We start from the raw sequence: 22,199 nt of genomic DNA, 5'->3' as shown, positions 1-22,199 counted from the left end.
TCTATTCCATGAGTCAAGATGGATTCTGGAACATTCCAAGAACAAAGAAATTTACCCAAGTCTCACGTTCAGAGGGTTCTTTCAAGGGCACAGTTTGCAAAACAAAACTGTACTAGCTATGACCTTCCCTCGTATTGTACTCCTATTCTTCCACTTTGGCTCTTGGCTTCTGCATAGTTAGTAATGAATGGCTCTCCCTCTGGGAGCCTTGAAGCTCTCGGAGTTCACCAGGATGCAGCCCAGTTGACTGGAAAGTTAGAAAGCCATTCCGGACCTAGTCCAACCTGGATGTCTTAGAGCAGTGCTTCTCATCCTTCCTAGTGCTGTAACCCTTTAATACAGTTCCTCATGTTATCGTGACTCCCAACTGCAAATTTATTTTGTTGCTGTTTCATAACTAAAATTTTGCTAGTTATGAACCATAATGTAAATATCTGATATGTTAACACCCCCCCACACACACACACACACAATGGGTTGCAACCCACAGGTTGAGAGCCACTGCCTTAGAGAAATGGACTGGGCTAGGAGGGAGTGTCGGGTTTTTCCCCAAGATCCTGGGAACAGGCAAGGCTATAGACACTCTGGTCCATTCATTTTCAAGTATCCCATGTTGGAAGCAAGAGGCCTTGGCTGCGTTTTCTTAATATTTAAATCAATTAGGACAGGTTGTCCTTCCTTCTAGGGTACATAATTCAGAAAAGCTTTGTGGTCCTCATTGTGCTTACTCTTGTTCAGGACTCGAGTTTCTGGGTGTATCTGAGTTCCACTTCACTGTGAGACTGATGCTAGGAGGCAGATGTTCAGTACGTAAGGAAAGGAGGCTGGTGTGATGGTGCACGCGTTCAACCCCAGTACATGGGAGACAGAGACAGGCAGATCTCTGTGAGGTCAAAGCCAGCCTAGTCTTCATAGCTAGTTTCAGAACAACCAGAGCTATATAGAGAGTGTGTCTCAAAAAAAAAAATGTTTAAAACTGTGTAGAGGTAATGTCACTCCAGGAACATAAGCATCTTCTTGAGAGAAAAGTAGTCTCTATGGGCTGCATCCCTGGACAAATTCATCAAAGCATCCACGCTTCTGACTCAGACGGACAGTAAACAAAACACAGCGATGTCAGCCCATGGCTTACTTGCATCATGGTCTTGCCACTGGCCCTCTGCACACTACTTGGGCTCCCAGATTCAACCAAGCCCACTCCTGAGAAGCTGGATGGAGAAGAATGCTGAAGAAATGATGGGAAGCCTGGCCCATGCACACTCAGGAGTAATCCAGAAGTGAGCAGGGCACGTCCTACACTGCCAGGCAACACAACCGTTGATGTTACCTCTAGTTAGGACTCTACCTCCCCAGTGGCACAAAGACTCAATGGAAATGACACTTCTTGGGACATAACTTTCCAGACTTGCCTCCCAAGGATGGTCTGAGAGTCTGTGATGGCAAGGATGTCTCCATAGCCTTGACCTCACCACAGGGAGATTACGGTCATCCTCTGAGCTATAAAAGGTTCTCACAACCACCAGGAAGCCATTGCATAAGTGGCCTGGGCTTCCACCGTGGCTGAAAAGCTGTGTGGAGATGTTTGCTTAGCTGTGAGTAAAAGCCACACTGGGGGAGTAGTTCTACCCTTACTGTCGCAGTGAAGGCCAACAAATATAGCCAAGGAAGGGAGCCATGCCGAGGAGAAAGGCTGACTTTCCCTTGGCCCCATCAAGCCATTCCGGACCTAGTCCAACCTGGACTAGTCCACTCAGTCTACTTAGTTCTGTTTGGTTGAGTAAGCCAAAGGACAGTGTAAAACAACTTGTAGGATGATGCATTTTCATTTTGAACACGACCATTCCCTGCTGACCATATTCATTAAAGACCTAGGAAAGGCGGGTGTGAAACAGCACTGTCAGGGCCACAGAGATGGAACAACCATTCGGAAAGAGACAAATGAGAAAGCAAAGCCATTCTTATTAGATGACACTTGTGTCTCTGAGTGGCTTTCAGACGATCTGCCCTGGCCCGGATCTCCCTTCCTGTGCCAGTCTAGGTGTTTTAAACGCCAGCTTTGCCTTGGTGGCAGCCACTGGCTGCTTGCCCAGGCACCTGCAAAGCAACTCTCAAGTCAAATTCTCACACAGTCCTGTGTAAGCACAGGGACTTTCAGTCTTATTTTTACAAATAGGGACAGTGAGGCTCAGGCTTCAGCTGTCCCCTATAAATCCATCCCCCACTCATAGGTCTGTGGTGACACAGAGGAAGGGGGAACCATACAGTTAAATGTTTCACAAAGCCCTGTCACTGAGAGATGGGCCTTTACTTCAAGATGACCGCTTACCTCAACACTATGGAAGTGTATTGATGTCATCCCAAAATTATAATAACAACTCAATAAAGTCTATTGTACCATTAGGTAAATGGAGCTCCAAGAGCCCGTCTTTACAAAGGGTCCTCAAAGGTATACATGCCATTTGTGATTCTTAGAGAATTTGAAAAAGGAAATGCTTTTTTTATTTCTTTCTCTTTAAAAAGTCCATTCAGCAAGGCGCAATGGTGCAAGCTTGTAATCTCTGTCACACAGTAGGCTCAGGGCTGGAGGAGCACGAGTTCAGGGTATGCGGAGACCACAGAGTAAGTTTCATTAAACAGTGAAGAATAAATAGAATTTTTTAAAAGAAGGGACTAAGGCATTTTCTCAGTTGGTAAAGTGCTTGCCGTACAACCATGAGGACCCGAGTTCAATCCCCAGCAGTCACGTACCAAGCTGGGCACAGAGCACGTGCCTGTAATCCCAGCGCTAGAGAAGCAGCCAGGCACATTCTGGGGGCTTGCTGCCAGTCAGCCTAGGAAAATGGGCAGGTGTTAGATCCAATGAGAGACCCTGTCTCAAGAAATAAGGTGGAGAGCAAAAGAGGAAGACATCCAATGTTGCCCTTTGGCTTTCATACACATTAACACACAAACATACCCATGACATTTTCAAAGTTGAAACGACGTGGAAGGGAAGCTCGATGGTCAAGAACCTCCCCAGCATGACTAAAGCGCAGGGGTAGAGACCAATCCCACATGTACAAAGTTCATTGATAGAGACCTGCCCGGCGTGTGCAAAGCTGGGTTTAACAATCAGGAAAAAACCGAAACAAGAACAGGGAAGAACTCTAAAGGCCACCCAGACAGTGCACGTCTCAGGTCCAGGAATTCTGAGACTGTCTCTAAAAGTGACCTAAGTCCAGGATTGGTTTGTGGTAGTAAGGACTGAAACCAGAGCCTTGGGCATGCTGAGCAAGAGCTTTGGCCTTGGGCTACCACTCCAGCTCCTTCCCACCCTGACCCTTATCCCTTTCTTGACACAGGGTCTACTACATTGCTTTGACTGATCTTGGACTCGTTCTTTAGCCAAGCAAACCTTGAATGTCTCTCAAGTATCTGGAATTGTAGGCCTTCCCCACAAGGCCTGGCTCTGGTATCTTTTTTTTTTTTCTCATCTTTTTATTCCTTTAACCCCTGGAGTACATGATCAATTGTAGCCACTGGGATGACCAGAGGTCTCGTTAGGCACACAGGCCCAGGGAAGCAGCTGTCTTTCGCCAATTTGGGCAGAGAAACCAAAACTGGTCCCTTCAGTTACTCCCTCTTCCACCCCACACTGCCCATCATGGAAAAAGAACCTCCAGGAAATTTTGACCTACTCTTAAAGCACAGAGGACAGACTGTCTTCTAGGTGGATGTTTCTTAGAAGGAGGAGCAGGAAGAGGTTGTCCCAAGTTCATTAACCTTGTGAGAGTGAGCATCATGCTACCTAACACACACAAACCAGAGAGAGCTGTGGAATTCTCCTGAGTAAGCCAGCCCCGACTTAGAACCAGCTCACTCTGGGCTAAAATTAGATGTGTCCCTGAGCCAGCTAAGCTGCCTCCTGTGCCTCTCCTGGCAGCCAATTTCACTAGAAATGAGGTGTGACTACCCCTGAGTCCAAACTGGGGATCCCTTCCCTCTCTGCTCCCCCTGTGTCTAAGGCAGGTCTCCACTTACTGAACACAAGCAGTTTGCATGTGGGAAGCCTGGCAGATTGGGGACTTACTGAGAAACTGAGACATGGCAGAGAAACGAGCTCTTCAAGGTTGGTCTGATAAGTGGCGGTTCAGAACTAAAACTCTCTCTGGGTCCCAAAGCTGGACAGCACACAACTGCCTCAAGAAGTCAGTACATGGGGATTTCAGATTTTCACATTTCCTGTCTGGATCCCTTAGTGGTAACAGACTTCATGGGAGTTTGTAAGGAAGCGTGGGTGGGTGTATGGAGCTGGAGGGCAGGGGGGTGATGCAAGCAACACATTCTCTTTTCGCCTCAACAGGAAAACTTCTGCCAAAGCCTGGTGGGTTGGTACATGCTCTTAATCCCAGCAGGTGGAAGGCAGAAGCAGGCAGATCTCTGAGTTCTACACAGTGAGTTCCAGGACAGCCAGAGCTACATAATGAGACTGTCTCAAAAAAAAAAAAAAAAAAAAAGAATTAAGCAAAAATAAAAGCTGTCATAGCAGAATGAAGCGCTTGTGAGACTCTGGCTTTACTGGATTGTAAGGATCTGAACCTAATGAGACAGACACCTATCTCCCAAATCCCTAAGTCCTTGTTTCTTGGGCTTCATCCTCTGCCATCCGCAGCAGGCCACTGTGTAGAGATATAGACTAGACTACAGTCCCTGAATCATGTAGGCAAGAAATAGCCCCAATAACACAGCCGGCAGGAAGTGCTTTAACCAGTGGTTTCTGGAGCTCTTTCCAGAATAAATATAAAGCTTTTGAAGCAACTAGAACCACGCCATGCTGTCTGCTGTAGGAAATGTCACGTTGAACCTCATGAGGCAGGTCTAATCAAAGGGTCAGGGTTTGAAGAAAACATCCAGGGGGGTCAGAAGAGGGCTCTGGGCCTTGCGGGGGTCAATGGAGGTGACAAGTCTGGTGGGGAAAGGACAGAAGCCAGCTTTCCAATGCCCCAAAGGGCAAACCTGAAGCAAGCTGCTATCTGTGCAACTGGTGCAAGCTACTAGTTCTATGACAGCCACGGTTCCTAGAAGTCCTCCCCACACAGCAAAGGGAGGACTGCTACTCTCCTGGTCCTCAATCATGTCAGCCTGTGCCCTCAGTTTCTTGGACAGTCCAGTGTGTGCCATCACCTCACCCCGATTCCAACATTTCATGACACATATTATGACCTCGTCTATTTTTGGGTCTTTCCTCAGTGGTAAAAGATACATTCTATCTGCCACTCACTTTCCCTACCTGTTCCTCGTGCTTCAAATTCTCTTCTACTGAAAAAACATAAGGAAAGTGAGAGATGACATCACATATCCGTGTGCCCTTCACTCGGGGTGACAGGTCACATTCACTTTTTTCTTTCCACCCATGCATGCAGACACACAAACACACACACACACACACACACACACACACACTCCTTTTCAGAGGGAGTAGGCCGTTTCGCTGAAGCATTTAAAAGCAAGCTGTGAGGTCAAGCCACACCCCAGCTAAGCACTTTGGCCTGCCCCTCCTGAATCAGCATCACCCCCCAGAGAAATCTATGTGGCTTCATTTATATGACGATGCTTTAAAGCCAGGATCCTTGTCTAAGTACTCCCAGACTCCCCCATTTAGGACCCGTTCCCTTTGGAGTCATTTTCTTCCACAAGAGGAAGAAGAAAGCAGTTGTAATGTCTCTGCTGAATATTAAATGAGCTATGCTTTTGTTTTTAACTAAAATGGGCTATGTTCAACTTTTCTTCATTGCATTCTCTCCTAGAGCTTTTAAGGGTGGCTAATTGCTCACATCTAGGATAGAAAGTGCCTGGAGACCTACTGGGAAGCTTCGGTGGGGCACAGGGGTGGCTCTGGGCTGTAGAGGTCTATGGTGTGGGTAGATTTCCTTGGCAGATTTAGGGCTGGTTCCTGGACACCGTTCACCTGCCCGCCCTCCGTACAGCAGGGTGGGTGTGGAATATTGAACCTTGACTCTAGATCTCGTGTAGGGCAGAGTTCTTGGCCTGGTTCCCAACGCTGACACTCTTAGGGTCCTCAGTTTTCTGCTCTCTTTTCACTGAAAGGAAATTGTAAGGAGAGAGAGAGAATGTAAACAAAGTGACCCTGGGGCCACAGGGAGCCATACTGTCACTTGTAAGAATGTTCCTCCCAACTGTCTTCACACTTGCCTAAAGAAGATCAGAGGGGAGATGGAGGGCCACAGTCATGAAGGCCCAGAAGAGGCAGCTCAATGTGCCAGCCCCAAGAACTGCAGGAAAGAAGTGACCAGACACACCCATCCCAACCTCCGAGCTGTCAGCTGAAGGGGCTCCTTTCCCCTGGACCTTCATGGCAGAGGGAGGAAACAAGCCCATTGTCATGAGTGGCTGTCTTCTAGCCAAGCTTCCATCCTGGGAAGTTCATCTGTGCCCTCTTGCAAAAGAAGTTTGTTGCAGTCAACAAAGATGAAAAAGGAGATAGAGATATGAAAACTGCTTTGACATCAGAGATAGAGATGCAGAGTTTGGAATTTGCCCAGCTGGTTTCCTGTCTTGATTCAGGGGATTAGAGTTAAGTGAATGGATGCATCTCAGAAGAGAGTTTGAACTTTGGGCTTTTAACATTGGTGAGACTACTAGAGACTAGTGGGACTTTGGAAGTTGGACTAAATGCACTTACTATGCTATTGCTAGACATGGCCCTCATAGACGCATGTGTTTGAACAAGCCTTTGGGGGCCAGGGAGTAGAATGTCATGATTTGAATATGCTTGGCCCAGGGAGTGGCACTATTTGGAGGTGTGGGCTTGTTGGAATAGTTGTGCCACTGTGGGCATGGGCTTCCACTAGCAGTCTTCAGGGGAAGATGTAGAACTCTCAGCTCCTTCTTGTACCATGCCTGCCTGGATGGTGCCATGTCCCCACCTTGATGATAATAGACTGAACCTCTGAACCTGTAAGCCAGGCCCAATTAACTGTTGTCCTTATAAGAATTGCCTTGGTCATGGTGTCTGTTCACAGCAGTAAACCCTAACTGAGACATTTCCCAAAGTAAATTTTGGTATAATTATGTCTCAGTCTCTCATAGGACCTTATGAGGAGGGGAAGACATTGCTTTTGTCATCCTTAGGAAGAAATCTTGGCAATACCTTGCATCCACAAATGCATCCCAGTCTTGCTGACTGTTTTCACTCTCTCACGGAGGGTGTGGAAAGGGTATTCAGCAGCTGACTACCACCTTTTGTATGTAGCTCTTGCATGTGGCCTGGGGGACAGGCTAGAGTATACATAGGTTTCAAAGACCAGAGTTGGGGTGCCATCTTTGCATCTACAGAGAATCTCTCATCCCTACTAAATTGAAATCAAGCAGCTCGCAAGCTCTGCTTAGCAGAATCAGCCCTTTCACTGGGGACTTTAAAAAGGAACTTTGGGAACTTGCAATGCCTGGGGCCATTATGACAGAGATCAGTTTCCATCGTGGAACATGGCAGAAAATGAATTGGCTATTGTTGGTACTGTCCCCCAACCCCCACTTCCAGACCCAACCCTAGCACACACCCAGACTCCCCCAGGCTCTGAGGATGATGTATTTCTGCTCTCTGCAGCTGGAACCCAGGCCTTGGTTTGCAAATATGCTCCCATCTTATCTAACTTGAAAACCAGTTCCCTACTCCTTAATTTTCCACAACCACCAACTGCCACCCACACCCCAGGCTTCTCTTCTTGAGAAGGTCCTTTGAGCTGGGCTTCTGGATCACTGGGTGTCCTTACCCTCCTGTTCCTCAATGCCATGCAGTCCACCTTCTACCCACAGCCGTCTTCCACCCAGAGTGCTCTCTCTGAAGCCACTGATAATTCCTTCCCCTCCATCCTGCCACCAGATTCAGCAACATCCCACCCTCCCCAAATGACCAGCTTCTGCCTCCTAGAGACGCTCTCTGCCCTACCAGGGCTGGATCAGACTCCTCAGGCTACCCTCTGTGCTGATCACTCCTTTCCCTTGTCCCATGCCAACCAAGCATGCAGGTTTTCCACTGCAAGATTCCTGATGCCTTTATCAGTCACTCCCTGTAATGTTCACTTCACCCTCCAAGAACATCACCAGCCAGAGTCATGCCAGTCCCGCCCTAAGGACCCAAGCCTCTTGGCAGATTTTGCCCAGGATCTGCGTTCTTCTTGCTCTGAAATATGGGAACAAAAGCTCTGCCATCAGAAACGCCCATCTCCTTCTTGATCCACACAGTCCTATCTTTGCAGCCCTCCCTCCTCCAGCCTCACGACCTTTCTTACCGCCCACATCCTGAGGTTTCTTCTTCCTGGAAACCCAGCTCCCAGCCCCTCTGTCACTGTGTTCAGTACTGCCCTGGACTAAGCTTCCCAACGCACACCTCTACCTAGCAAGTAGTTCAAGTTCCCACCCACAAAGGCTGAAGGGGTGGGAATGTTAATTACCCCCAATTTGCTCAGTACATATATGCATCAAAATGTCACACTGTACCCCAAAATATATACAATTATTATGCATTAATCAAAAGATGTTTAATGTTTAAGGAGACAAAAATACTATCTTGATTTAATCATTTTCACAATTTATACATGTGTCAAAACACCACATTGTACTCCACAATCCTGTGTAATTAACCATCATTGATTTAAGAAATTGCCAGGTCGCGCAAACTACTTGAAATTCATTTCTTTTTACTGCCTAGAAAAGAAAGCCTGGCTTTCAACTAATCTGTCCAGTCCCCTCTCCTCCTGGTCCTGTACACCCAATATCCTAGCTACTCCCGCTGGCCTTTCTTCTGCTCACACCATCTCCTCAGCATGGAATCACCCACTCTCTGGAAACCCTTGCAATGCCAGCTTCTCAGCAGCCTTCTTCCTTAGCCTAGGCAGGAGACAGTGAGGCCATGCCGCCTGGTTTAATGTCAACTTGACAATGGCTAAAGTCACTGGAGAGAAGAGAGCCTAAAAGCCTCCCAAGACCAGACTTCGGGGCATTTTCTTATTTGGTAATTGATGGGGGGAGAAGAAAAGTCCACTGTGGGTGGGGCCATCCCTGGGCTGGTGGTCCTGGGTGCTATATGAAAGCAGGCTGAGCAAGCCATAGGGAGCAAGTCAGTAAGTAGCACCCTCCATGGCCTCTGCATCAGCTCCTGCCTCCAGGTTCCTGTTTGAGTTCCTGTCCTGACTTCCTTCAGTGATGGACTGTGATGTGGAAGCATAAACCCAATAAACCTGTTCCTCCCCAAGTTGTTTTTTGTCATGGTGTCTCATCACAACAATAGTAACTAACTAAGACAGGCTGCCTACACAGATCCATGCAGCTTGGTCACTCTCTACCTCAGGTTTCCCCACCTGTAGAATGGGTCCAGTAGCCCTCCTAGTTTGCCACCAGGATTAAATGCTACCAGGATTAGAATTCATCTAAAGCAATAGGGCCAGTTAAGTAATGAGTACTCAGTATTGACACAGCTTCATTATCCTTGACACGACCCAGACTCTGAACAGCCTTCTGCTGTGTTCTTCTCACTTGGCTTTCCTGAACCCCCTCAGCCCTGTCCAACATTTGTGTATGGGTGTCTCAGCCTCTCAAGGCAGGATCCCTCTTCAGCACGGCTCTCCTCAAACCACTTGAACAGCAAGAGGCACTCTGCGAATGCTTTGCTGAGCTGAACAAAATTAACTACCATGTATTTATATTGAGATCAAAAACTGTTTACTCTATCAAGAAAAGGCTCTGCTTCTAAGGGACCCATGACTCCAAAACTGTCTTCAACAGGAAATGAAAGAAATCCCATGGCTTTAGTAACTTCTCATGGAATGAACAGAGAAAACAAAGTAGAATTTTCTGGAATGAGGTGCACACATGGAATCTGACTATACAGGAAGCTGTCCTGGCAGGCCATCACTTTGATTTGATGAACTCAGCCTCAAAGGCCGTCAGTGCCATCACTAAGAGGGTGGCACAGCAGAATTCTCCCACTTGGCTGCTATTTGGGTTAATCAAGTGGAGTCAGGAAGAAAGGGGCCCACTCCCACAGATGGGATAAGATGACATTTGACCCAAGCTCTCTCCACCCCAGCCCCTAAGCACTCACTCCTCAGGGGGACTCAGAATAGGAAAAAGAGGATGCTCCTATATTTAAATCCCAGTCCTTGGAGGGGCTAAGCACACAGGCTCCCATTCTTCTCCATGACCCACCGTAACTCTGCAAGCATCAGAAATGCCTCCAGACAGCACAGTTGGATGCAGGCTTAGAGAGGAGTGCTAAGAAAGAATAGGAAAGCTGCCTCCAGAGCTAGGAGTAAGACCCCAGGCACTGCAGACAGCATAGTCCCCCAAAAATCTTAGGCTTGGGGGACAATGAAGAACAATGAATGATTTCCAGGCACAGTAAGGGGTTCACTAATGCCGCTCAGCCTTCAAACAGCCCATCTCTAATTCATAAAGCCATCTCCTCTAAGATCCTACAGTACTTCAGCTATCAATATCCATAAGCCCTGACACACAGAGAGACAGAGACAGACAGACAGACAGACAGACAGACAGACAGACAGACAGACAGTGGTGTAACTAACCTCTACTGTTAGTAGAGGAACAGTTCTGAGCAGTACAGGAGGAGGTGGGGTTTGAGACAGTTCGCTCCTGAGCTCCAGCAACAAGAGGAATGCGACAGTCTATCAACCTGGCCTAGTGTGCTGTGCACGAGAGGAGGAGATAGGCCCAAGCACAGGAGCAGGAGCCAATCAGAAAAGGCCTCTTGAAGAAGGTGGCACTCAAGATGATGAATATCAACAATACAGTTTGGGTCGGTTGTTCCAACTGGCCTGGTTAGCTAGGTTGGTTGGCTCGGTGGGTAGTTTGGTTGGTCTGGTCCATTAGTCAGGTTAGTTGGGTTTGTTGGTTGGGCTAGTTATTTGACTGGGTTGGTTGGATGTTTAGTTGTTAAGATGAAAGTGTGAGAAAAAAATGAATGTATGAATTAATGAAAGTCAATAAGAAAAGCAAAGAAAGTTTGAACTGGCTCAGTTCTCTTCCTGGTTTTCAGGGTACATTTCATGGCACTCATCAGTATGGCTTTCTCCTCTCTTCCCCTTCTACATTCATTTATTATTTGCTCAGCATTTATTATTGCCAGGCTCAAAACCAGAAATGGGTAAAGAATAGGAAACAAGGCCCATTCCAGTCCCCAAGGAGTCCAAAGTAAAGATGAAGTATCACATTATTACTCCATCTGTATGAAAAGCTGCCATAACATAGAGAGAACCAAAGAGAAGTGTGCAGATTCCTCCAGCCAGGCCACTGATGGTGAGAAACACAAGAAACACTAAGTGTAAATATCAAGGGCTAGTCCCTCTCAGTGCTACCCTGCTGTAGTTCAACAGCCTTGATGGTGACAGCCTCCATAAGGTCTGCAGCCTGGACGCCTACCTTGCCTCGCCCTTACCCTGATCCCCAGAATGTGAAGGCAGGCTTAGCCCCATCTCTATGTGGGCCTCTGCTGAGGTTCTGGTACCCTGAGACCTGTGGGAAGCTATCTTGGAGCCCAGAAGACTGGATTCTCAGAATCAGAAAAGGCACTGAGGCTCTAGACAATTGCCCTTGCACTCACTCCCATGAGCATCTCCAGGTTATCTCTGAGCTCAGCGGCCTCCTTCCATTAGGCAGCAGCTACTTCATCTACAGGGACTATCCCCCTGCTCTGCACACTAGGACTCGAGACCACAACAGAGCTGACAAGGATCTCAGGACCCTGTTAATGCCCACAGTTGGTCAAGAAGAGGAGACTCATGGACAGTAGCCCCTTGGACACACTTTCTTGGTCTCAAGAGAAATCTGTATCGTGGGATGCTCTTTCCCCTGCAGGATGCCCAGTATCAGTGACACAAGAGCCCTGGTGCTGTACCTGAGGGCTGCAATGATGACATCGCTGTCCTGTAGACAGAGTGGAGCCTGTGATATGCAGCACAGCCGCATGGCATTTGATCACCAATGTCAGCCTTGGAAGGAAAAAGGAACAATGGTGGGCTAGGATAGGAGTACATGTGCAAGGTCACGCGTGGCCTGGCTAAGACCAGGGGAGGTGGTGCCCACAGAAGACAGCTCTCAGGTCAGAATATGGAGCAAGGCTGAGCTCCAAGAGGCCACCTGGTCCTGTGGGTGGGCCAGAAGGCAGGGAGACATCTGGGTGTTGTGTCGGTCTCAAAGAGCAGGCAAGTTTGAGTCTCCAGCGTCTTACATAAAGACCAAACAATGCAGAGACAAATTAAGATGAAAATTCTACCCACGTGGTGTGCACATCCCTTGTGGTGTGCATGTTGTTAGACTCAGGATGCTTGGGAGAGGGGAAGAGTCAATAAGCTGCAGATGCCACATCCTCTCCTAAGCGAGGGCCAAACCTCAGCTGGCAGAAGTCCCTCTGTCCCAGCATGCAGACAGGCATCTGTGGGTCTGAAGCCTCTGTTCCTGATCTGGGGACGCCAGGAAGGGACGGGGGGGGGGCTTAGAATTGAGAGAAGAATGGTGAGAGAGAGAAGAGAGAGGGGGGAGAGAGAACTTAATGAGTACTGCTAAATGTACATAAGTGGACTAGAAGTCCCAAAGATGGGCAAGATTACACTGCCACCTAGTGTTCATTCTATGGAACGTGAAAGCTCTACCAGAGTCAGAGGAGCAAGGTCTCCTGACTGGCCTGGACAAACACTGGACAAGGGGCCTGAGGGTCTAAAGGAGCTGTTTTAGCTCTGCAAAAACCTCCAGCAGAAGACAACAGGTTAGCCTGGCCTTGGTCTGGGGACCAAACTCCCAGCTGCCCCTTGCCTAGTGTGGCTGTTCTCTATGAAGCCAAAGTTCCTGTGTGGACCCTGGGGGGTGGGGGGTGGGGGGTGGGGGTGGGGGTCAATGGCTGTAGCTATGGGTTTTCCTGCATCCCTGCTCACACAAAGCCCAGATTTTTTTTCTTAAAGAAAAGGGTCAATACAGGAAAATGCCTCAAACAAGTGAAAGCAGCAAGTCCTGGGTGGTACAGACAGACAGACTGAGGCCAGAAGGCAATCATTAAAACCTGTAGTGAGACCAAACAGAATTTCGAAGCACTGCAAGAAGGTGCTGCCGGTAACGATCCCTTCCTCTAAACCTGCTCACATACTAACCCCAGGCCTGCTGCACTGACCTTAGTCAGCAACGGCAAACTAAGGCTGTGGATGGCTGCTGGCCACGGGAGGGCCCCGCATCATCAGAGTCTTTGCTTGTGGAGGCAGAGGAAAAAGCATAGAGGTGGTAGCCTGACAGCTTTAAAGATGGCAGAAAGAAGCAGCAAGTAAGGACTGCCAGCAGCCACTGGAATCCAGAAAAGAGAAGGAGACTGATTCTTCTGGAGCCTCCAGAAGTCAAGCAGTCCTGCCCGCCCACAGCTCGGCATTAGTGTGACTCTGCTCAGATCTCTGACTGACCTCTGTGTGGTGAAACGCTGTTCTGTTTTCCGCCCAAGATTCTTGAGCTTGTCATGGGAAATGGATGCAGCCCCACATGTGCCTATACTGCCAGACCATCTGCTCTCTCTCCTAACCAAGGGCCCGTGTGAGTCTAGAAAGGTCTGTGCTATGGAGAAAGCTCAGTGGTCCCCTCTTCCCGGGCCTTCTTCTCTCCTTCATGCCTACTGAGAGGAGGAAGAAGTAGGACTTGATTAATGGCTCAATTTTGTATAAATAAAAGGACATCCTAGGCTCAACCTTCTTCCTTCTAAGAGTGAGCAGTTCTTCCAGGGTTGGCCTCCACACGCAGTAACCACACAAGGAAACTTACCCCAGCCTACAGTGAGCTAAAGAAGGCTGTCCCCTTGGGACCACTGACACTCAGGAGTTCCTGCTCTCTGCCCGTGGCCTTTACAGTCACAAAGGTGCTGTCTCTAGCTCGTGTCTGCCCAGTGTCCTTTGTTTTGTTATTTGTTTGTGGAGGTCAGGAAAGATAATGGAAACTTTCCTCATTAAAAAAAATATCAAAAAGTAATACTTGCCTCAATGAATTATTATGAAGAACAAATAGGAAAATGTAACACATTTAATATGGTGCCCAAAAAGAAGAGGGTGAAGGAAATTGAGGAAGAAGAGGAAGAAGACAGGGAGAGGAGAGGAGAGGGGAGACAGGGAAGAAGAGGAGGAACATATACACAGATGCATGTTGATTGACTGACAGAAGTCCACACTATTAAACACACAAGAAATATCCCTGGTTACACCCTGCCAAATACTGGAGGACAGGGAGCTGCATAAACATTTTAACCCACCCCCTCTTCCTAGAAGATGCAGTTCATGCCATCTCCCAAGACTTAGTAAGTGATTGTGATGGCACAGGTTACAAAGGATACAGTTGGTTTGCCACCCCACATCATCAGATTGCAGAACCACACCTCTTTAAGTGCCCCGTAAGCAGCATATACCTGCTGATTCCCATAAGGGCCACAATAACAGGAAGCAAGACTCCGGCCAGCAATATGTGTAAGATGACTTTACAGTCAGAGACACTAGAGCCCCAGCAGAACATGAACAAGCCGGGGTCAGCCAGAACTGAAGAACCCAGGCCTCCCACTCTTCACAGCATGAGATCGCGCACACAGACTGGTTTTGATGTGTTCCCCTTCTCTAGAACAACGCTGCTTTGGCACTACAGGGAAACCCAAGGCAGTGACTCTGGACTGAACCGGAAGTAAGCTGACTGGCTCTGAGTAAAGACGACTCTGGAAGTCAGCAGTGTGCTAGAGGCTAGGGAGCCACCCCTGTGGCTGTGGAAGGAGCTGCACTTGGGAACAGATGTGACATACTCATTTGTATGCTCCACAGACTCTACCCTGACTCTCACTAGATGCAGAAGTGTGGGCAAATGAATGTCTCTGAAGATGCTTCCTCATCTGTGACACGGGGTTATCCCCTCGGACCTTTGATGATTACCCAGAACACTTAGAACAGTGCTTTACCCAATGTGGGCCCACAGCAGAAAAGGCCTGACTTGCACACTGCTGTTGAAGTCCGTTGCAGGGATGGTATCATTAAGCGTCCATTCTCTGTCAGAAGCACAGGGAACAAAAAGGTCCCTGCCTTTGTGAAAATAATCTTCAGTGGAGGAGTCAGACAACAGACAAGTAAACCGAGACTTTCTGGTAAGCATAAAAGCTGTTAAAGAGTAAAGGCATGACCCAGGAGCCAGCCTAAGAAAAGGACGTGACTAACAAGGGAGGAACTGTGTGAGATGATGGGAAACAGGGCCTTGACAGACAGGGCCACATTGCCCCCTCCACAGAAGCGGGTGGACATGGTGTACTACAGAAACAACCAAACCCTATGGGAAGAATGAAGACCAGACACAGCTCTGGAGGAGCAGGGCTGACCCCAGCAAGACACAGAACTAGAAGCACGAGGCCACAGTAGCCACCAGTGTGGCTTCAGGAAGGATGAAGACAGATGGGTAAGAGGGAGTGATGAGGGAGGAGGGGACAAAGGACATAGGAATGGAGGGGGACTGGAGGGAGAGACAGTAGGAGGGAGGGAAAGAATCAACGAAAGGTCCTAGAGAGCCCTGCCCGAGTAAGACCTCATTGAGGAGCAAAGGTGATACCACAAGTCATGGTAGAAGGCAGACCGCAGACAAGATGGCCCAGAGGAAACCTTCTCCCTTTACAAAGACAGAAAAGAAGAGAAATTCTTTTCACCCTAAGAAGCAAACAAATATATAAACAGGGAAGTGAAGACTGTGTGTAAACAGAAACAGAGCATCAAAATGTTATTGAAATGTAAAATCAAGAAGGAAGAGTTTTGAAATGTAAAGCACACGCTAGACAAGACTGATGACGCAAAATCAAGGTAGGAGGGGACACTGGACCCCCAAACATGACTGATGACACAAAATCAAGGTAGAAGGAGACACTGAACCCTCAAAAGCTTTTCTCTGACCTGCAGGCCTGCACTGAGGCACACTCTCCCAGCCAGATCCAGTATGTCTACACACAGTGACTAGGGTCCGGTCAAAATTACCAAAAATGCATGGAAAGAGGACATAAGAAATGACTAAAATGTAATGGAAAACTGGACAACAGCAGCAGACCCAGGGTGATTCACCCACTGGGGTCATGGGGCGGTGACTTTAAAACCATGAGGAATCTTATGCCTGAAAACAAGAAGGAGAATCTGTGATTTTGGTGAAGAAAAATTCTAAAATATAAAAATAACTGAAATTAAAAAGCTATGTAATAAGTTCAATAGCATATTAGACATGACAAAAGAGAAGAAATATGAACTGAAGACAGATCAAGAGAAAATACCCAGAGGGCGGTGGTGCGCTCCTACAGTCCCAGCACCTGTGGCCGGGGGTTAGAAACTGTGAGATCTCACTGCAAAAGAAAAAGAAAAAATACCCATATGGAAACACAGAGTGAGAATGTCAGAAAAATTATGTAAAGAATATTTAAAAACCATACTACACAAACACAGTGAAAGACCATCTATGTAAGCAGAGTCCAAAAGACAGAGAGGGGGGGGGAGGAAGGAAGGAAGGAAGGAAGGAAGGAAGGAAGGAAGGAAGGAAGGAAGGAAGGAAGGAAGGAAGGAAGGGAAACAAAAGCAGTATTTACAACATGAACAGTTGATGATTTTTCCAAAACCGATCAAGAGTATAAATCGTCAATTTCAGAAAAGTTGATGTATCCCAAAGTATCATCAATGAAAACCACACTGGGGTTATGGCATCCAAACTGTTAGAAGCCAAAGAAAGAAAAATCTCCTAAAAGAGCTGCAGTGTAGGAGGAGCAGTCAGTGTGTCACCCTCAGAAGTGTACAATGCCACCTTCAAACTGTGACTGACTTGCCACCAACCAGGAAGAAAGCCTCCAGTCATCAAAGGACGCAGGCAAACAGAGAAATCACAAGAGAAGACAGCTGAGAAGCCAGCGTCAATGATCCATAGAGTAAACTAGAAAGCAGTCAGAAATTAAACCAGAAGGAAGGGCAGCAAATGAAATAATTAAAAAGGGCCCAAACTACTGATAAGGCTCACATAAAGCCAAGGGACATTCCTAGAAAATATATAAGACTAAATAAATAAGACTAAGGGGTGTGAATATGCACAGACACTCACGTGCACAAGAGGGGAATGTCAAATTACTAACGTTTTAATTATTACTAATTGAGAATTTCAGGAATAAAGCAGACACATCACTGTGGATCCTACAAACTTGAAAGTGAACAAAGCATTTTTAACTGTGTAATTTATACCAATAAGCTGAGAACAGAGAAAAGTGTCAAAGTCCTTGAAAAAGATAACTTGGCCCTACTGACAAAGAATAGAAACTTCTAATTAAGAGCATTTTTATTGAAAATATAGCTTAAAGCCCCTCAGAAGTCCTTCCCCTAAGCTCTACCATGTATTGAAGGAGAACAGCATCAGTCTCACACTCGCTCTTAAAGAGAAGAGAAAGGGGCCAGCATCCTGAGAGGGAGAGGCACCAGGAACGCCCGCCCACCAGCCAACCTCCTCCTATGCTCTAAAATCCTCAATGAGATGGGAATGAGTTAAATCCAGTGCTCTCAGAGCCAAGAGGCTCATCCCAGGTGGAGAGCTGGATGAACGGTCAAAAATCAATCACTGCAGAAAGCCCCAGTGGTCTATTATGAAAGAATGGAAGTAAGAAGAGGATCAAAGAAATAAAGGGCGTGCCCACAAGATGTCTTTGGGGCTGACTCACGAATGCAAGGGAACTCCTCAAATCCACATCAGCCAGGTGTGCCACTCCAGTTGTGCTTGGGGACATCAACTAAAGCCTGCTACAGCTCAAAGAACGGGAGGGGCAGAGAAGGCCTCCCCGACCTTTGGAAGGTGTGACCTCTGGCTCCATTTTCTTCCTGGTTGATTATAACCCTCTGGTTCTGCCTGCCTCACGGGCTTGCAGTAACAGCACAAGAAACCAAAAGAACCCCATAAATGCCACAAGAGGCTGGACGATGTGTGCCAAGTGGTGCTTGGTTTGGAAAAGCCCAACTTGGCTCTTCATGCTCACCTGAGAGATGGGGGCTGGACGCCCTGACGCTTGAACGCTCTTTCCAGCCGGTCCTGGGCCATCCTGGAATTCCCCTCCGTGTGGCTGTACCCCAGTGGGCTGTCCTCTGAAATACTTCTTAGCCTGGGTCTGTCCCTCTGGGACAGCCCTTGGCTGCTAGAAGTGGCATTTGGCTTCTCTATAGACAGTTCATTCAGCTGTCCCAGAGGGCTTCTGGAGACGGAGTCACTGCTGGAATCGGGGACCTCCTGTGGACCCAGACAGGCTGGGGTGTGGACAAAAGGCTCAGACTGCTGCTGGCTCTCCTCTGGGGTTTGGAGCTTCCTGCTCAAAGCTGAGGACCTTCTCAGAGAGCGTTTGCGGAAAGAGTCCTGAAGCGGTAAGAAAAGAGGCAGTGAGTACCCTCAACTAGTGGAGTTAGAAAACATACATCCTCTAATCCCAGGGATGGACCTCGCCAGGAAGGTCTGTTCCCAACCCCTTGTTTTTCTTTCTTTTATTGAAATGATTTTTTTCATACAGTATATTCTGATTACAGTTTCCTCTCGCTCTACTCCCCCAGTCCCTCCCTACCTTCCCTCCCATCCAGATCCACACCCTCTCTGTCTCTCCTTAGAGATAAACAGGCATCTAAGGAATAATGAGATCAAATAAAACAAACAAACCAGAATAGGACAAAAACAACCAAACAAGCCAAAGAAGAAGCATAGCAGGTGCATAGAGATGCAGAGACACCCAGTGTCACACACACTGGAACCCCAGGAAACACAAAATAATATGCGAGGACAGGACCTGTAAAGTTAAAAAGAAAAAAAGGGAAAGAAAAGGCCCTAACTTAACATGAAACAAAGGACTACCAAGGATGCCATGAGTCTGTTTGTTGACCATCTACTGCTGGGCAGCCAGCCTAGCCTTAAGAGTGGGTTGTTTCCCCAGTGAGACTCCCTTGGAGAAAAATATTTTTCATCAGAGTATCAGTTAGAAGATGGGTCCACTCCTCCTTTCGGCTCTAGGAACCCATCTGGTGCAGACCTGTGCCGGCCCCATGCATGCTGCCTGCCACAGTATCTGTAAGTTCCTGTGTGCACCATGTGGGTGTTTCCAAGGCCTTGGTGCCTTGATGTCCTCCATTCTCTTTGGGTCTTTCATTCTCCCTGCCTCCTCATCCATCAGGCTCCCTGAGGCCTGAGGGGACTGCCTCCTTCCCTTAATGTACTCTGGAAGGTGCCCCCAAAGCTTCCAGCTCTGGGATGCACCTTCCTGAACAGACCCCAGAGCTCCCTTGGGGTTTTCTCTCCCTCTTTCCTTAACCAGAGCACGTCAGGTGGCAGGAAACTCATCACGAGGTTCTGCTTACTGTCTCCTCACCTACAGCAGAGTCGTCTGTGGAAGCATTTTACTTCTCTACCCCTCACATCCTCACGAGTAACACAAGCTGTCCACAGCCCATTGCCTGCCATTTTGAATGAGGATTCTTCAGTAATTCTGTGGTGAGCTGTTCTCATCTGTTAGGGATGTGGCTGTCAAGTTTTTCAAGGGGTTAATAGCCTCATGTTTAGCTATAAAGATGTTTGGTTTTGCTTGTGGACTTACATGCTATGTGACATATGCACTATGATAACTTTCTGAAATGGAAATATTCTAAATCCAAAACACATTTGGTCTACATTTGGGATGAGAGAGGAGGGGCTTGTAGCCCGTCTTTCTCATTACCATGGACAGGATAAGATACAGCCCAAATGCAGAACAGGCATGTCCCAGAATCATGACAGTCAGCAGGCCACTCTCATTCCTGGTGGTGTCACACCAGGAGTGGCCAAAGCCATTCTTCACTCCGTGGTGGTGTTTAGGGAGACCCTACCTCAGCTGCCTATATCTCCTTAGCACTCAAGATTTGCCTAATTAAAAATGAAGGAATCAATAGAGTCAGACAGACTATAGCCTTCCTGTCAGTGATTTGCTGAAGAAATGGGGTTCCCGTCTACTACCCAATGGACAGAGGGCATGAAAATGCTGTGAGAGACAAAAATCCACCTTCATGCTTTTCTTTGGTCTGGAATTCAGTATCTCTAAGCATTTCCAAAAACAACTCAGGAGCAAGCAGTAGCCTGGGTTGGACTAAGGAGAGCTAATTTTGTTGAGTTCTGGCCTCATGGAAATGACTAGGCATTATAAATGTGCTCCAAAGCTATGTAGGGCATAGCTGCATACAGGAAGGAAGACATTAGTCACCGTTCCTGAGGGGACACATTTACCTCATCCATGGAATACTGATAAAAACTGATGCATACCCAGCAAGTGTGGCCAAACACCTTCCAGAAAACATAGGAAATTCTACAGCAACCACCACTCGATGCACTTCACAAGACTCAGATATCACAAAGAAAGGAATCTCACTTCCCAAAACAATTACCAAAGAAGTCTTCAGTGATGCCATTAATAAGGGGATGGCACTTCCATGTCACCTCCCTCTCACCAGTCACCAAAGTCTCACCTGCACACACTGAAGAACTGAGCCATCTTGGTAGGAGACAAGACCCTGGCACCCACTAAACCACTGGTTCTCAAAGTGGGGTTCACTCACCTCTAGAGGTCCCCAGATCACTTTGGGAATTCAAAATAAAGCCTATATAACTAGGTATGACGTGAATGTGTCCTCTGTGGCCCACATGGTGTGAGCTTGGTGTCATTAAGGTGACATGGCCCAGAAGAAGAAAGTTGAGATCTCAGAGGTACCCTTTGAAGGGATCAATATTGATCTCACGGGACTGGATAAACTTCTACAAGACTGTTTTGTTGTGAATGAACCTGGCAGCTCCTCTGAATCCCTGCTTCATCCACACAGCCTGTCTCTCTCACAGGGAATCCCAACATAATGGCACCTGCCCTGCTGTACTATGAGGTGGATCAAAGGGATTTCACGAGAGTCTGAACAGACAGAAGCTGACAGACTCTCAGACCCACAACTATGACCTAAATAAACCTCTATTTAATTATCTACCCTCAGATACCTTGTTAGAGTGACAGGCAACTGACAGACAGTAGAAACACGGCCCACCTCGCCTTTCCCAGTGAGATTTAGGGTGCACAGCGGCGGCAGGAACACGGCTGGCCGTGCACAGGAAGCTAAACTTTACACATGTTCTGGGTGTTCTCCACTGTCCCACCCTTGCAATAAAGATGAACAGCTATGATGCTGACTTCACTTAAGAACAGCCCCCCTGGAGCTTTTAGTATGAAGCGTTATTAACCTCATTCAATCCAGACTGTGTCACACACATCACTTTACTATTCCAGGCACCCAAACGGGAGAAGCAAGGACAGTGGCTACGGCGTGTGCAACCGTCTAACTGTGAGAGAAGCGAACGCACTGTGATTTTCAGGGAACCATGGGCAGACAGACAATAGTGATTCAGACTGGAATTTGGCAGGCATTTCTTGAAGATAAACTGAGCCTGTCACAGCTAGGGAAACAATGTTTTCAGTGGTGAGATGCAAGCTGTGGGGTAAACAGCACAACTTTTGGGAATCCTACATCAGCCACCCAAAGCTTGAGGGTTTGGAGGGATTTTAAATTTTTTCCTGCCATCTTTAGTGGCCACATCAAAGAGTCTCTGTGTGTGTGTGTGTGTGTGTGTGTGTGTGTGTGTGTCCATTTAGAAGATCTATATAATTCGGTAACCAATGTATTCCAAAGGACTTGACGCATCACACTACTATCACATGGGAATAATGAATGGTAGCCCTCTGGAACCTGATAAAGTACAGACAGCATACCTATGTAGTTTAAGGTTCCATGTTAAGGGGTGGGAGTCTAGCTTTCTTTGATAGCATATTTGCCTAGTATATGTGAAAACCTGGGTTTTGAGTCCCAGTACCACATATACCAGATATGGTGACACTCACTTAAAAGGTCCTTAAGTTCTTTGTCCTTTCTACATTCTGTCTAAGGCCAAATTTTGTCCACACACTTTAATAAAAATGATGTACTACAACAGACTACATTCAGAAGCAACAAAAAAAATCTATCTATCTTGTATATTGTTTTCCATCATGCCAGTTATTAAAGAGATTTGCAAAACTATATACAAAGCAGTTACTAATCTCACCTACTATTTGTTTTGGAAAGCACAATTTTATAACAAAATAT

General features: G+C 47.3%; 1 protein-coding gene across 2 annotated transcripts in view; it reads right to left on the bottom strand.

Annotated features, from left to right (window-relative positions):
- LOC110296884 (probable ubiquitin carboxyl-terminal hydrolase MINDY-4) overlaps positions 1 to 18,418 on the bottom strand; it is an 88,244-nt gene extending 69,826 nt beyond the window's left edge. The window contains exon 1 of one of the 2 annotated variants that reach the window (XM_029478745.1): positions 18,050 to 18,418. In XM_029478745.1, the coding sequence (XP_029334605.1) occupies positions 18,050 to 18,111 (62 nt within the window). In that variant the 5' untranslated portion in view covers positions 18,112 to 18,418. Of the gene's footprint in view, positions 1 to 17,737; positions 17,823 to 18,049 lie in introns of those variants that run through there. The other variant, XM_029478746.1, reaches the window with a different exon arrangement.
- Positions 18,419 to 22,199: the final 3,781 nt, after the last annotated feature.

The sequence above is a fragment of the Mus caroli genome, chromosome 6, assembly GCF_900094665.2.
Source record: "Mus caroli chromosome 6, CAROLI_EIJ_v1.1, whole genome shotgun sequence".
Lineage (NCBI taxonomy): Eukaryota > Metazoa > Chordata > Mammalia > Rodentia > Muridae > Mus > Mus caroli.
The sequence above is the reverse complement of the archived record's forward strand: the minus strand, read 5'-3'. Positions and strand labels throughout refer to the sequence as shown.